A 16,571-nucleotide genomic window follows, 5' to 3' on the forward strand; every position below is an offset into this window, starting at 1 on the left:
TCAGAGTTTCTATCTATTTATTTACTTATTTATGGCATTTTATCCCACGTTAACCTTGAATTAGATTGGAACCTGGAAGCATTTAAAAATAAAAAAAAATTCCCGGAGAGGGTAATGCATGACCCCTCCCCCTGGCTCTCTCCCTGGGTATAGCCAGCTCTGCAATTTGGGGGAGGGGGGCATAGAGGTGGACGGGGGGGGGGGGGGGGGGGGGAGCGCAGAGTTGGACCGGGGAGAGAGCCTGTTGTTAAAAATTTACCAGCACACCACTGCACAAGGATAAAGGGAACTGCTTATAGGGATACACAAGGCTGTGCCACACAGCACTCAAGGGTAAAGGGAAGAGTAAGCAAACAGAGAAAGTTGCCTTAACATACACAGATCAGATAAGGAGCACTGCTAACCGGAATCAGGAGACAGACTCAGCAAACAAAAGGGGGAAAACAGACTAAGGGAAAAGGCTGCTCCTGAAATACTGATCTGCAGAAAGCAGGGCTTACACAGCAGACAAAGGTGAGGCAAGCAAAGGGAAACTGACACAAACAAACAAGAGCAAATACAAGGACAGGGAGGCTGTCAATAGAGGCAGAACCACAGGGAGCAGAGCCTAAGCTTAACACAAAAAGGGAACACAGAGAGAAAGGAAACTTAATCAAACAAACAAGATCGATACAAGGACCAAGCTTACCACAGACAGCACAGTACCAGACAAGCAGGGAACAGATGCAGGTGCAGTATAGTGAAGCAATCAAGCTCATGCTGGGAATACCTAGCACACACACACACACAGAATCAACAAGCTATGAGGAGAGTAAGCAAAAACTCCAATGTAAACAGAAAGTGCCCTAGCACAAACAGAGAGAGAGAAAGTAATCAGGCTTCATCTGACAGCAATCAAATGCTAAAGCAAAGGTTGTAGGGAGAGGTAAGGTTAAGTAGATCTTGGTTTCTGACATCTGCAGCTACAGACGTCAGCTCAATCCCTGACAGGCCAATGAGAAGCGAGTTCCAGTCATTCCCCTGCCTGTTAGCAGAGTGGGTTCCAGCCATTCCCCTGCCTGTTTTACAGACTCATAACACTCTCTCTTCCTTGCGGTCCTGTAAAGTTTATATCTGTCGCAGGCATCAGCAGCAGCATGGCAGGCTGCCTTTGGCCAGCCCCTGGGTCTTCCCTCTGCTGTGTTCCACCCACAGGAAATTGCATCAGAGGAGGCAGAACACGGCAGAGGGAGAACCCAGGGGCTGACTGAAGGCAGCCTGTCATGCTGTTGCTGCTGCCACCAGTGACCGATGCAAACTTTACAGACTGCATGGAAGTGAGAGATGTGAGGGAGCTGGGCCAGACCTGCAGGGAGGGGGAAAGAAAGACTGAACTGGGGGGGGGGGGGAGAAGATGCTAGCCTAAGGGCGGGAAAGATGCTGAATTTGCGAGGGAGGGGGCAGTGGAACAATGCAGTGGGGTATGGGTGCCGCCAGTGTATGGTGGCTCAGGGCACCACTATCCTTTGAGCCAGCCCTGCCTAACTTTATCAAGATAGCTGTTTGAATATTCATGGTCTACCCGGATATTCAGTGCTGCTCAGTTTCTGAATAGTGGCGCTGAATATCTGTGCTTTATTTAGCTTCCATGGCTGGAGTTTAAAAACGACACTGAATATGGGAGCTGAATATTGCCCCATATATTGCAGGTGATAACTGTGTTTCTAATGTGCGTTAAGGCAAAAGAATTAGCATTCTTCAATACATTGGCCATCAAGCCCTGTCAGATGACTGCCAACCATTGCTTGTCTTATTAGACTGAAAAGATCTGTACATTCATAAAGGAGATTCAGTTACAGATGTTAGAAATGAACGGAGATTTTTTTACACCTCTGTGGGAACACCCTAGAAATGTTTAATTTGGCTATCTACTGTAGCTAAAGATTTTAATATCCTTTTATACGTTCTAGAGAAATCAAGCTGGCATTTAGGTGTTAATTAGCAGCACAAAACTAACTTTTTAGTGTTTTGTTGGAGTATGACTATTGAATGCCAAAATAATAATTACCAAAAAAAATAAATAACGGGGTAGATATTCAGCTTGTAGCGCTTAGCATTTTGCTGACTGCTGCCGGTGTTATGCCTGGAAATTCAATACCAGGCCACGTCCGTGCACCTGCACTGAATTTTCAGGTTTGCGGAGCTGGCTAACGCATAGCCAATAAAGTGCGATATTCAGCACTCAACCAGCTGTTGTGAACCAAATAAAGATAGGACTGACTTTTATGCAGTGACCTTGACTGGTTAACTGCTGAATATCAGCACTTCACTAGCCAAATGCTGGCCCCCACCCCGGAACGCTCTCAAAATAGCCAGTTTTTAGTTCGGTGTTAATCGATTATTTTCAGTGGTGAAGTGCCACTGAAAATGACTGTTTAGCCCCGAACAAGCGATTGAACTGGCCAGGAGCTATTTCTGGAAAATTTAAATGATTGAATATCGACCCAAAAAATAATAAACCTCAACAACCATTACTGTCTTTTTGATTTATGTGTTTTTACAATAGTCATGGAGTTTTTTCACTGGTTATTGCTAGCTTAGCAAACTGGAAACTGAAATGCAACTGACAGATCAAACATTGGCAAAAAGAGACCACAATACAAAGCTCAAGATGGTGAGTTTATTAACTGGACTGTTCAGCAACTGTGATTAAAGTGTTCTGGCTTCAAACAGCTAGGAAGTCTGACAGCAGCTGGCTAGCCCTTCCAAGCTAAATCCTTTCATGCTGCTTAATGAAGGGAAGCAAAATCGCAAAGCTAATCTGCAGCTTGGAAGTCTTAGTGCCGTTACTAATTGTTCTTGTTAAAACAAGCCTGTAGAACCATGACCAGTAGTTAATGATAACCTGCTTTGTTTCCCACTCAGGTTCCCCTTGGCTTTGGAAGCGACCAAGTGTGTTTCCCATCATTTCACCTGGCAGAGTGACACACACTTAACCTTGAACTGGTCTGTGTTGGACTCCCTCAAGTTTATTCCAGTAGCTGCAAAGGACAGCTGAATGTCTGAGGCATCAATAATGTGACCAGTTTGCATCAGAACGTCTTATTCAGGAAACATTCTTTTTTTACTTAGGAAAAGGATTTTGTTTTTCTCTGTAACAGATTTTCTTGAATTTGGCCTTGACATGCCAGCCAAAACTCCAATTTACCTGAAAGCAGGTAATAACAAAAAAGGAAAGAAATTCAAACTGAGGGACATTTTGTCCCCTGATATGATCAGCCCACCCCTTGGAGACTTTCGCCACACCATACACATTGGAAAAGAGGGACAGCATGATGTTTTTGGGGACATATCATTTCTGCAAGGAAATTTTGAGCTGCTGCCTGGGAATCAAGGAAAAGCAAGGGTGGGTCTTTATGGTGGACATAATGAATTTCTGAGGGCAAACAGCACTTCTGACTCCATGTTTTCAGAAACTCCCTCCCCGGTGCTCAAAAATGCCATCTCGCTTCCTGCTATTGGGGGTTCTCAAGCCCTCGTGTTGCCCTTGTTATCACAAGTGACATTTAATTCAAAACAGGACGCATTCGGGCCTTCAAAGGTTCCCAGACTTAGCTGTGAGCCTGTAATGGAAGAACAAGTACAGGAGAAATGTAAACAGTTTGAGAATGGGAATCAATACAATGAAGATGCCATATGGAAACCAAATGGTTCCACATCATGTTGCTCTAATGGAACAGCCAGCCATTCATCCAGCCTTTCTGAACAATACAGTGATTGGCAAACAGTTGATTTGTTTGAAGACAATCACCTTCCATGTGAGCTAACAGAGTCTAAATCTGAAGAATCTATTTCAGATGTTACAGGTTCTCTTCTCTCCTTGCAACTCGACCTCGGGCCTTCACTTTTGGATGAGGTTCTCAATGTAATGGAAAAAAAGACTTTGTAGGATGAATGGGTGTCTCTACTCTTTTATGGTACAGAACTGATGTGTGAAAACCCACCACCAGATGTAATAGGCCTTACTAAGTTTCAGACCACAGTACTCCAAATATCTTTCACTAAGTATGTTTACCATGCTTTTTTTGTGTGACTCTACCACAGAAAAATAAGATTGATTAGACACAATAGCACAGCTTTCAGTGGAAATATGGTATGAAATCACTTCATTTTGCTATCTTGTTAAACACTAAAGTTGTCTGGTACAATATGCAGGTGACTATAGGATTAATTCACTTTTAGGAGCTTTAGATAGGTACAGATAGGAAAATTACAGAATAACACAGGTATGAGTTATGACAACCTATGGAAACATGTAGACCATTTTCTAGATTCTTGGATCATTTTAGTAGTAGTATTTCTGTTTACCCTTTAGTGTCCAATGTTCCCGTAATAAGCCATATGGGAACAGATTGATGGGAACATTGGGCACTAAAGGGTTAAGCTGCTCTGTAATTAATCCTTCAGTGTTACTCTATTGTATTGTTTTCCGTTTTTATACCCTTCCAGTTGAATGTGTATGCCATATACCTATTTGGTATATGTATGCACACTGGGAGCGCAATCACCTATTATAGAGAGAAAACATGAGTAAAATATGAACTCAAGTAAATTATTTTTAAAGCAGAAGCATATTTGATGTGCCTTTTCCTGTTTTATTGTCAAGTTTGCATTCTGTAGATATTACAACACCAATATTTGTTTGCTGCTTGCTTGTTTGCATTTTGCAGACCTATACTTCTGTGAGTGTACAGTATGTATTATTAAAAATGGCTTCTTGTCCTTTTCACAGTGTTCTTATGTGCATTTCAATATGGATTTTAGATGCTAACAGTGAAAATCAAAGCATGTGTTTCTCATGTGGCTTCTACAGTATGTATTACTAAAACAATGCTTTTTTTCCTTCTCATGTGGCTTACACAAACACCATGTGCAACATTGAAACGCTACGATGGAAAATGTGGAGTCTTGCTCACATCACAAGCAGAGACTTCATGCAACACAATAAAAAGAAAGTGCTAAAGTGAATTTGTTCTGTGGTTGATTATAGAGTGGAAGGAGTGTCTTGGCTATCTTTCTGTGCTGCAACAGGCAGACTCATTCCTAATTTTATGGAAAAGTGCTATATTATTATTTGTTGCATTTGTATCCCACATTTTCCCACCTCTTTGCAGGCTCAAAGTGGCCTTGATGGGAACAGTTTCAAAGGCATTGCCTTGAACATAACAGGGCTGCCCAACATATACATGCTGTTCAAGCTTTATAGAATAACGCTTTGAGTGGATTCAGATTCCCTCACCCAACTTTGGGCATAAGGACTTATGCCTGCTAAAATCTGGTGTAAATCCTCATGCCCAACTGTTGGCAGTTGGAAGCAGAAATTCAAATATTCTATAACATTGCACATCATGTCTGAGAATGCCCCGGACCCACCCACACCCCTCCCATGGCCACAAGTTGCACCCTGTGAAAGTTAGGTGCCCATGTTATAGAACTGGTGGTGAGGCAGATTTATTTATTATTTTTATTTTATACAGAACTTATAGCCTGCAAATACCAATACAGTTCAATGTGGTTACAAAATAAAAGAATGAACACAACGTTCAGATAATGCAATTCAATACAAACAATACCACACTCCAAATAAAACAAAATAGCTTATACAGATAACTCAATTAAAAGAACCTACTACATATTTCTTAAATAAAAAAAGTCTTAAGCAACCTCCAAAAAACATTAAAATTGCTACTTGCCCTGAGTTCCAACAGCAATGAGTTCCAGAAGATAGGAAAGAGAAGATGACAAAAGTTTAGTAAATCTGACCATCCTCACCAAAGAAAATGACAGTAGAAGCTGACTACACAACCGATCCAATTTACCCCCTAAAAATACATCATCGCTGCAGTCAAATAAAACAGAGCCTCACCCTGCAGCATCCTAAAAACTGTAATCACCAACTTAAAGTAAATCCGAGCCTCAACTGGGAGCCAATGTAATTCCAAAATGCATACATTAATTCATAATTATTGCCAATTAAGTGCCAATTACCTCCAGTAATTGATTATTGACACCTAATTGACTAATTAGTTTTCATGCCAAACTTTGGGCAACCTTTATAGAATCCGGGGGATAGTGAATATGTGTAGAATCATGTTAAGGATGTATTATTGGCATTGGGTTTGGGGCAAAAAGTGCACTTGCATGCATATTCTTGGATTTATACACATGTGGAAATGTAATATCGAAAAGGTACCTGCACCAATAGTAGGTGCAGATTTCAGTGTGTGCCCTTTTCCTAAATTAGTTTTCAAAGCAATTGTTGTCCGTTTAAAAACTAATGTTGAGCTTGCTGGTAAAATGTACCCGCAAATTTACACATACATACTTAGTTTGAAAGTTGCCCCCCCCCCCCCCCCCCCGTCTACTTTAAATGTGGTCCGGTCCAGTCACTGAGCTTCTATATATTACAGTATCCCCTGGATTCTATATATGGTGCCCAAATTGCAAATTAATTGAGTAACAAACTCTTAGCTATTGAGTGCTAACAACCAATTATTGACAGTCATTAAAATTTGCAGGTGCATCTGGCTGCGCATTATTTTATAAGACATGGCACCTAACTGTTCTAGTGCATAACTAAAAGGGGCTGTGGCCATGGGCATGTCAGGGACATTCCAAAAAGTTGTGTGCATAGTTATAGAATATGGCCTCAGTGCATCTAACAGGCACCAGCATTTACATCAGATTTCAGCAGGTGTAAGTCTGGCACCTAAAGTTAGGTGCAAGAATCATCACTAACCCCTGGATTCTATATAACGTGCCTAGAGTTATGTGTGGTTCCGCATATAAATCTAGGTGTATTTTACAACTATGTGCATAGTTTAATTGTTTTAACAAGCTAAGTGTTATCAGCTCTTAACAAGCAATAACGAACACTAATTGGCAAAAATTAGAATTTACGCATGTACATTGCTAAGCATAATCTGTAATGTACTGTGCGTAACTTCTAATGTGCACAGGCAAAAGGGGCATGCTTATTGGGTGTGGAAATAGGCAATTTGTGGGCGTTCCAAAATCTACACATGTTGTTATAAAATATGGGCCAGTGCGTGTAAATCTACGCAGAGGGATTTATACTAGCTTTTCATTGGCATAAATGGAAGCGCATAGATTCAGTCGCACATGATATTTAGAATATGCTTAGGCGTGATTGCCTAGCGTGCATTAATTTTAGGCACGGTATATAGAATTGAGCCCTAAGTGTGATTTTATAAAGGGTGTACGGCTTTTATAGAATCGCGCTTAGTGCCAATTTTTTCTGACACCGAATCTTGGCTGCCATTTACTGAATGCCCTCCTATATGTGTTACTTTCAGTAGGGCTGGCTCATTCTGGAGATTTGGGTATGTACTTGACAAGCAATGGCCAAATCCTTTTTTATGTTATGTTATTTTTTTTTAACTGAATATTTTCTGTCTTAAGAGGAAATATCTGGCTGTGAAAGAAATGGTTTTGTAGGAAGGCAAGTCTGCTTATGCGCATCATTAGAGAGCAGCTCTGCTCTGCCTATTGTATTATCCACAAATAGTAAATGACTCCGCCCCCCACCCCAGGTTTAGTTGCTTCCTTGAGGCCTCTACCCTGAATAATTGCACTCCTATTCAGGGATGGAGCAAATTCAGGCAGCCTCCCCTTTCTCTCATATGGGAGGGTAAACTATTGTTTTTCATTTACTGTCTTCTAGGCCAAAAGAACCCCCCCTCCCCCCCCAAAAAAAAAAATAAGCTTAAGAAAAACTTTGTAAAAATTTCCATAATGGGAGGCAAAGAGTACATGTTATTTAGACAAGCTAGTGGATAAAAATATTTACTATTTATAGCCACCAAAGAGGATGAGTAGGAGGTTATATAGGAGCATCAAGGGCAAAAATAGACTTATAATAAAACAGTCAGGGTGTGCCCTGAGCCGAGTCATGGAATCATGGAATGCATTAGCTGCCTCATTTCCTTACAAATAAACTTCATTATCCCTTTTTTGGGCTTGTAAAATTGCACTGTTGGCACTGGGTCCCTACAGAAACAGGGTTCTGAAATCACAGTAAATCTACTGGGAATGTGATTTCTGAGGGCAGGAAGCTGAGCAGGTCTACCCACACCTCAGCCTCAACACTGCCTCATTTGCAAACTCTGAAACACTTATTTATCCAGCTCCATAGGATTTCACGGGGAAAACCACAGAACTCACGTATGGAAAAAATATGCTTATTCCAGTCAGAAAACCAACTGCCAATTTAATACAGTTTAAAGCTGTCTTTTTGCATTTGATAATCCCCCTAAAGCAAAGTACAGTCAAAAAATATAACTATAATTACATCAATCATGAATTAACATAAAATATAGCTTATACAATCACTTCCAGAAACCTTGTGACTTAAACGAAGACTTAATAAGCTGTAGGGCATATGGGAGTGCTAGCATGCAATGACAGCATATTTCTAAATGCATCATGTAGCAGCCAGTGAATGCATAACATCCCTACCATGGATTTTCAGTCCTTATACAGATAGTATCAGTCTGAAAATCCGAATGTTTGATACTATCTATATAGGAAAAGGGCAGAGGAAGGGAGGAGCGAGGGTGGATGCAAAATTATTCAGATAATGGTGATATTCATCTACTCTCTGGATACATTTATTTACGTATTTCAGTAATTGATTCTCAATCGTCACCAAAGTAGCCTGAGATGCTTAAACTAAGGACTTAATATTGAAAGAATTTATGTTCCTAACTTTGGGAGTTATCAGGATAACATACAGCCAGTGGCAGTGAGCATTTTTTAAAAAATGCTTACCACCTCTGATTAAGTTAGACCTGTATTTTCAATGACAGGCCATGTGTGGGCACTGATATTAAATATCCGAGCCTGACTGCATTGAATATCAGCCAGGACCCCCATAAGGGTTTCTGGTCATGTTCCCCCGCCCCTTTCCAAATTTGGTTCCCTAAAAGCAAAGGTGCAACCTCTGAATCTGATGCACCTCCCTCCATCTCTCCTTCCTCCCTCCCCAAGGACAAAGGTCCAGGCCCCCCCAAATCTGATTCCTTTTCCATCTCCCCTCCCACATCCCCAAAGCCGTGTAGCTCCCAACATGTTCCCATACCCTGTAGGCCTCCATAGGCTTACCCTTCAAATTCATGGTGGTTTTTAGGGGCCATCGAGGCTGGAGCAATCACCACTTGCTCCTGCTTATCATAGCTCCTGATTCAAAATGACTGCCATTACCTCTAGCAGCAGAAGTCTCGTGTTAAACCTTTTAAAGAGAGGTTTTAAAATGAAACCAGATTTGTTCTGCTAAAGGCAGGCTGACAGTTGGACTAGTTGTTGACAGGCAGAGAAAATGTTATGTTACATTCCAATACTCTATGTAGAACTGGGGGAATGGCCACAGCCATATGTAAATTATTGAGCATACAGTGGTAAAAGGGATCACTAACTGTGATTCATTTGTACATGTAAAATTATTATAACTGCTAAAGGTAAATGATCAGAGTATATTTAAATAAAGGCATACATTGAACAGGGTTAATGGAATCTTTTTGGTGGCAAGACAAACGCCTCACCCTGACAAAGAGGGTAGTTGAGGTGGTCTTAGGAGATCTGAGGGCTTTTGGGTTGTTGGAGGAAGGGAAAAGAGGCAGCAAGAGAAGGGGTTGAATTGAATTATCACTACAGCAGATTTTGGGTTGAAAAGAAAAGAGGAGAAATAGAAGCAGCATTTAGCCAGAAAGGGTACAATTAAGGTGTTGGCCTACAAAGGACTGAAATTGAAAAAGAGCTAAGATAGAGGGAAATTCTCTCTGTCTCTCTCTCTGTCTCCCTCTCTCTCTCTCTGCGAGAAGAGGGGGTTTCCTCAGTTGCAGATCTTGGCCAAACGAGGGTAGAGGTTCTAAAGGAGTTAATATACAGTAATTTTTCTATTCTGGGAAATCTGTCAGTTGCAAGTAAGATGATTGAGGACTGAAATCCTAAGAGAGCTAACTCACAGTGATATTGGTTTGGATTGTCCTGGGGAGAAGGGAGAGAAATTTCACCCTCAAACATCTTTCTGCCCCAAGTCTCCACACACTTACAGGACTGACAGAGCACGCCCAAGGGGAACTCCTGCCAGGTCAGGCCCTGAACCCAGGGATGCTCACAAGGGGGTGTTTCATGAAATACTACCTAGCAGCTCTTATATGGATGGCTGATACCTAGTGATGGTACTACAAGACTACTGCTAGGGGGCAAGTATCGCCATTTTGTCATCTGGAGCCAAGAGGGCAGGAGCGGAAAGGGGGCTGCTCCAGACACTAGGGATATCTTCCCAGTAAATTCTGGTAATAAGGGGTGGTCTGGGAGGGGGTGCAGGGAAAGGTGGGTTTTAGATTGCGGGTAGGATCCAGGGATGTAAGATTCGATGGGGGGGGGTGGGGAATTCAGGGATCAAATGGGGCACTTGCTAAAGTGGATGGATGGGGGAATTGAGGGAGAGATCGGAAAGGGGGGGGGGGGAACAACCAGAAGCTGGAGGGGGGCCATGAAAAAGAAGAAGATTGACAGATTGTATACACTGGACTGACACCTCCCCTCCATCCTGCATAATTAATGGTGGCCAGGTAGAGTCTGGTCAGAACCGGATATTCAGGTGCCTGGACATAGCTTGATATTGAATATTTGGGTCTAATTTACTTGGCAGTGGTCAACACATAAAAAACTGCTGATCGCTACTAGTTGAATATTGCCCAGCCTTTGAATATTCAGCCTATAACTTCTAAGATCCTTTACAAAAATGAATTTTCAGCTGAAAACTTAGGTACCTAAATTTGGCTGAAAATAGGGTATAAAATTAGGAGCATAATTTAGGAATATAAATTTGGAATCTTGGCTTTCTTTGAATATTGGGCGGTAAACATTTTGTAACACCTGTACCAGTGGTATGGCTACCATTGAGCAAGCCTGGCAAAATGCCCAGGGCCGCCCAATGGTACGGGCTGCCTCAATAGTGAACCCTAATGTCCCTCACCCACTCCGTCCCCTCACCAAGTCCATCGCCCCTGCTTTCTCTGCCAACCCCGAACCCCTTCATGGAGTCCAGCATCTCTCTAACCGGACCCCCCCTCCATGGTCCTCAAAACCAGGGCTGTCGCAACCCAGTAAGCACGGTAAACATGACAGGGGGTGCCAACCTCTGGATGGTGCCATAAGCCATGCTTACCGCCCCCGGGAGGCTCACAGTGCCAGCCCCAGCTGTCCGTCCTCATCTTCCCGACAGTCCTCCTTTCCTTCCTGCCATCCTGCGTTTAAAACTTTTATTTTACCTCAAGTCACAGTGGCGGCCGCAGCAGTGAAAGCAGCAGGCTCACCAAGCCTTCCCTTCCCTCTCAGTGTCCTGCCCTCATAGAAACAGGAAATTACATCAGACGAGGGCAGGACACTGAAAGGGAAAGGCAGCAGGAAGGAAAGGAGGGCTGTCAGAAAGCTGAGGGCAGGCAGCTGGGGTTGGAACTGGAACTCGGGGGCTGAAGAGGGGGGCAGGTGGGGGCTGTGGCGAGTCACTGGACATGGAGGGGAGGGCAGAGGAGAATTGCTGGACATGGGTGGGAGGGGAGACAGGAGAAATCGCTGGACATGGATGGGAGAGGAGAGCAGAGGAGAATCGCTGGACATGGATGGGAGGGGAGAGCAGGGGAGAGAGGAGAAATCGCTAGACATGGATGGGAGGGAAGGGCAGAGGAGAATCACTGGAAATAGATGGGAGGGTAGGGTAGGGGAGAGAGGGAAATTGCTGTACATAGAGGGGAGGGAAGGGGAGAGAGGAGAAATCATTGGACATGGATGGGAGGGGAGGGCAGAGGAGAATCACTGGACATGGAGTTTTGGGGAGAGCAGAAGAGAATTTCTGGACATGGAGGGAAGGGCAGGGGAGAAAGGAGAATTGCTGGACATGGATGGATGGAGGGGGCAGGAGAGAGAGGAGAATTGCTGGATATAGACAGAGGAGAGGGCAGGGGAGAGAGGAGAGTTGCTGGACACGGATGGAGTGGAGGGCAGGGAAGAGAGGAAAAATGTTGAACAGGGATGGAGGGAAGGAAAGACAGAAGAAGGAGATGCACACGGATGGAGGAGAAGGGTGAGGGAAGAAATACTGGACATGGATGGAGGGGAGAAAAGACAGTGGAAGTAGATGCACATGGATGGAGGGGAGAGGAGAAATGCTGGACATGGATGGAGGGGAATGGAGGAGATGCACATGGAAGGAGGGGAGAGTGGAGAAGTGCTGGACATGGATGGAAGGGAGGGAAGAGAGAGGAAGTGAGATGAACATGGAGGGGAGGAGAGAGGAGAAATGCTGGACATGGATGGAGGGGGGAGAGGAGAAATGCTGGACATGGATTAAGAAGAGGGAAGAGAGAAGAAGGAGATACATATGGGTGGAGGGGAGGGAAGAAAGAGGAAGGACATGCATACTGATGGAGATGAGGGAAAGGGAAAAGAGGAGAAAAATTACACGTGGAGGAGTGGCCTAGTGGTTAGGGTGGTGGACTTTGGTCCTGAGGAACTGAGTTCAATTCCCACTTCAGGCACAGGCAGCTCCTTGTGACTCTGGGCAAGTCACTTAACCCTCCATTGCCCCATGTAAGCCGCATTGAGCCTGCCATGAGTGGGAAAGCGCAGGGTACAAATGAAACAAACAAACAAAAAAAAATAGGCAAAAGCTGGGTCCACACTATACGTCCTCCAGTCAAGTCCATGGAGAACCCAGCTTTTTCCTATGGATGTAGAGCAAAGAAATGAAGATAAAAGGAGGAAAGTAAAGAAATGAATGGAAAGGAAGCCCTGGAAATGGAGTTAAAGGACGAGATAGAGAGCAGCAAAATCAGAGACTGGGACCAACATGATCAGAGAAACAAAGTTGCCAGACAACAAAGGTAGAAAAAAATCATTTTATTTTCATTTTAGTGTTTGGAATATGTCCAATTTGAGAATTTACATCTGCCGTCTTATTTTGCAATGTATAGCAATGTGTTTTTGTTTTTCTGGTATTGTGCTGCATGCAGAGTCTAGCCTCTTAGGATTTCAGGTTAATTTTCAAAGAATTTGAAGAGGGTTTATCTCTGTTCTTGCATGTGTGTCTGCGAGGCCAAGTGTCTGAATAGGGATCTGTTTGTTAGTTTCTCAGATTTTGATAACATATTGTTTCAGGTTTGGCAAGACCGTTCTCCTAATTCCTGGTCTGTATGCTAATTTGGTTTGTGTCATTTTGGGTATATTGGAGCTGTAACAGCTTACAGAAATTATTTATAATGAAAAAAAACAAGTTATTTTTCTTCTCCTATACTGGTGTAATATTTTCAGTGATGCCTGTTTATATGCGCCATGGCCAGTAAAAGGGGTGTGGCTACAGTGGGGGCGGGTGGGGGGCACCGACTAATAGGCTACAGAAGAGCACCAGAAACCCTAGCACCGGCCCTGCTCAAAACAGCGCCGGATCGCCGGCAGAGACAGCTACTGAAACAAGCAGGGCCATTTTATGCTACATCCTGCTCCTCTGATGCTGGAACAGAGGGGGCAATCAGAAGGAAGAGAGAGAGAAAGAGAGAGAGAGCAAGAGATCTGGAGAAAAGGGGTGGGGGAAGGGTGAGAAATGCTGGAATGAGGGCAGGAGGGGAAAGAGGGACTGGACGGAGGAAGAAAGGAAGAATAAGAGAGAGGGGCTGGACTAGGAGTAAGAATTCAGGAGGAAAAGAAGAGAGAAGATAAGCTGGACATGGGGAGGGACAGGGACACAAAGAGGATATGCTGTACAACAGGGGAGAGATAGTAACCCAGAGGCAGGGGAGGACTGAGGGTGGTCTGGTTCAGTGGGAACTGAGGGCAGTCTGGGTCTCCCGCCTGGCCACTGCCCAACACCCCCCCCCCCCCCCCCCCCCCCGCTGCCCCTGCTGTTGCAGCCAATGCCCCTGCTGCCCCGTCTCAGCTGCCATTTTAAAAATACAGTAGTGCCGGGTGGGGGGCACGTAGGCAATAGTGGCAGCCCAGCGGGCCGTGCAGGAAAGAACATGTTCCCCTCTGCTGAGGCCACTAGATCACCAGTGGTGTGCCAAGCATCCGGGCAGAGCCTCTAGGCCCCCTAGAGCCTCTGGGCCCTCGGGCACTGCCCAGCTGCCCGAATGGTCAGTCCGCCCCTGCACAGAGGGGGGATTCTGAACAGAGTAAAATAGGGACACAGAGTAGAGATGATGAATATGGGGGGAAGGTGAGAACACTGAGAGGCCGGATGCTGAACATGTGGGGAGAATAAGGACATGGGTAGACACTGAACAGTATGCAAAGGGATACGGGAAAAATGGATAGTAAACATAGAGAAGAAATGTCAAAAGGTCAGGAGACCCTGAAAAGAGATTTAAGAAAAAACAGAGAAAAATGGAAAAGAGACACTGGGACAAAAACAATGATTAGCCAACAAAGGTAGAAAAAAAAGTATTTTTTCCTGAATATATTAATTATAATATGTCAGCTTTGAGAAATGTGCATCTCTGATATCTTGTATTTTAGTTTCTATTTCTGTTACTGTGACAGGGTTTCTATATAGGTCTAGCAGGAGTTCTTTACTGGAGATCTTAAGGGGTGTTCCCCTCCTCCCCCCACCCATCCCCACAACCTTGAAAGAAATGGCGTTATAGGTGGGACCATCTTAATGTTTCTGCCTGGGGCCCATTCAGTCCTAGCTAATCCAGTGACCTGTATACATTGACCAAACTGTGCATATATTCAGTGAGAGATTATGAGGCCAGACCTAGGCAAATTAGCATGTGGGGGCCCTCACTGTAATATAAATATATTTAAAAATGCCCACAAATGGGATCGTACATTGTATAGCCTCAGATTACAAAGGAAATTCAGCAGAGGAAGAAGCAGCAGGCAAAAACACTTACTGATTTCTCTTGACTGGAGGACAATGAGCTGGAGGTAGAGAGAATAGATAGACTTCTGCAAGCAGCAGTAACTCTGGTTCCCCTTCCACTCCCAACTCTTTTTTTCTGTCAAAGATTGACTTAACAGGGCAAAACCTTGTCTTGGGAGCCATTAGATTAGCACATCTGAGAAGGCCCCATCCTAAACATTTTGGCTCTAGGCAAATGTTTAGTTTGCCTATGCTGTAATCTTACCCTATATGACAGCATTGCAGGGGTTAAGAAATTCATGTTGAGTGTAAAGGAATGTGTGTGTCTAGTGTCTGGTGCATGCTATCTTTTCATAAATAAAAAACTGGGGGCCTGATACTCAGCCAGCATTTAACTTACTCCACTCACTGTGCCTGCTGAACATCAGATTCATAGTTTATATTTATGAAAGGATAGCATGCAGCAGCCACACTTTCCCTTTCTCAACACCAGCAATGCTGCCATGGTCTCTTAATCTCAGAACTTCTTTCCCCACAGGCCCCCTAAGCTAGGATCACTTCCCATAGGGTCATTATTTATCACACACAAGGACTCTATCACTTATCCGGAAACCTCAGCAGTCATGCCATATAATTACACTGCTGCAGGTATCCTGCCACCTTTGAAAGCACTGCCATCATACAAAATGACTTTTTGGCTTGGATGCTCTGTGCATAGATGTGGCCTTGCCGTATAGCAATAAATGGTTATATTGCCACTCTTTCTTCTAGCTCCTTCTCAAACACCTGCTGATAGAGCTACAGAATACCTGTCAGCTGTGTCTAGGCAGCCAAAACTGATGTGGACTTTTTAAATGCTGGCAATAAGCAGCTCCCATCACTTTTAAAACAGAGTATAGTATAGTTTTTGGAATCCAATGAATTTCAGGACCCAAGGCAACATGGTTTCACTAGAGGCAGGTCTTATCAGACAAATCTGATTAGTTTCTTTGACGGGATGACCAGAGAGTTGGCCCTCAGTATGGGCCTAAAGTGACTGATTAGGTTAGGAGCTGGTTGAGTTGAAGGCAACAGAGGGTAGTGGCAAATGGAGATCATTTTGAGGAAAAGGATGTTACCAGTGGTGTGCCACAAGGTTTGGTTCTTGAGCCTGTTCTTTTTAACATTTTTGTAAGTGAAGGGCTGGCTAGTACAGTTTGTCTCGTTGTGGGTGACCAAATCTGCAACAGGGTAGAAACCCTTGATTGTGTGGATAACATGAGGAAAGACTTAGCGAAGCTAGAGGAATGGTCTGGAATTTGGCAGCTAAGATTTAATGCTAAAAAATGCAGGGTCATGCATTTGGGCTGCAAAAACCTGAGAGAATGGTACTGTTTAGAGGGTGAAGAACTTTTGTGTATGAAAGAGGAGCGGGATTTGGGTGTGATCATACGTGATGATCTTAAAGTGGCCAAGCAGGTAGAAAAGGCGACGGTGAAAACTAGAAGGATGCTTAGGTGCATAGGAAGATAACTGGCTAGTAGGAAAAAGTAGGTGATGATGTCTCTGTATTAGACTCTGGTGAGACCTCATTTAGAATATTGTGTACAATTCTGTAGACTACACCTTCAAAAATATATAAACAGGATAGAGTTGGTCCAGAAGGCGG

At 43.8% G+C, this 16,571-nt stretch overlaps 1 protein-coding gene across 3 annotated transcripts in view; it reads left to right on the forward strand.

Moving 5' to 3' along the window:
• The window catches only part of CDC42EP3 (CDC42 effector protein 3), an 83,083-nt gene extending 78,319 nt beyond the window's left edge, over window positions 1–4,764 (forward strand). For 2 of the 3 annotated variants that reach the window (XM_030198121.1, XM_030198120.1), the window contains one exon: window positions 2,905–4,764. In XM_030198121.1, the coding sequence (XP_030053981.1) occupies window positions 3,164–3,928 (765 nt within the window). In that variant the 5' untranslated portion in view covers window positions 2,905–3,163 and the 3' untranslated portion in view covers window positions 3,929–4,764. Of the gene's footprint in view, window positions 1–2,565; window positions 2,654–2,904 lie in introns of those variants that run through there. The other variant, XM_030198122.1, reaches the window with a different exon arrangement.
• Window positions 4,765–16,571: the final 11,807 nt, after the last annotated feature.

This window comes from Microcaecilia unicolor, chromosome 3 (genome assembly GCF_901765095.1).
Source record: "Microcaecilia unicolor chromosome 3, aMicUni1.1, whole genome shotgun sequence".
NCBI lineage: Eukaryota > Metazoa > Chordata > Amphibia > Gymnophiona > Siphonopidae > Microcaecilia > Microcaecilia unicolor.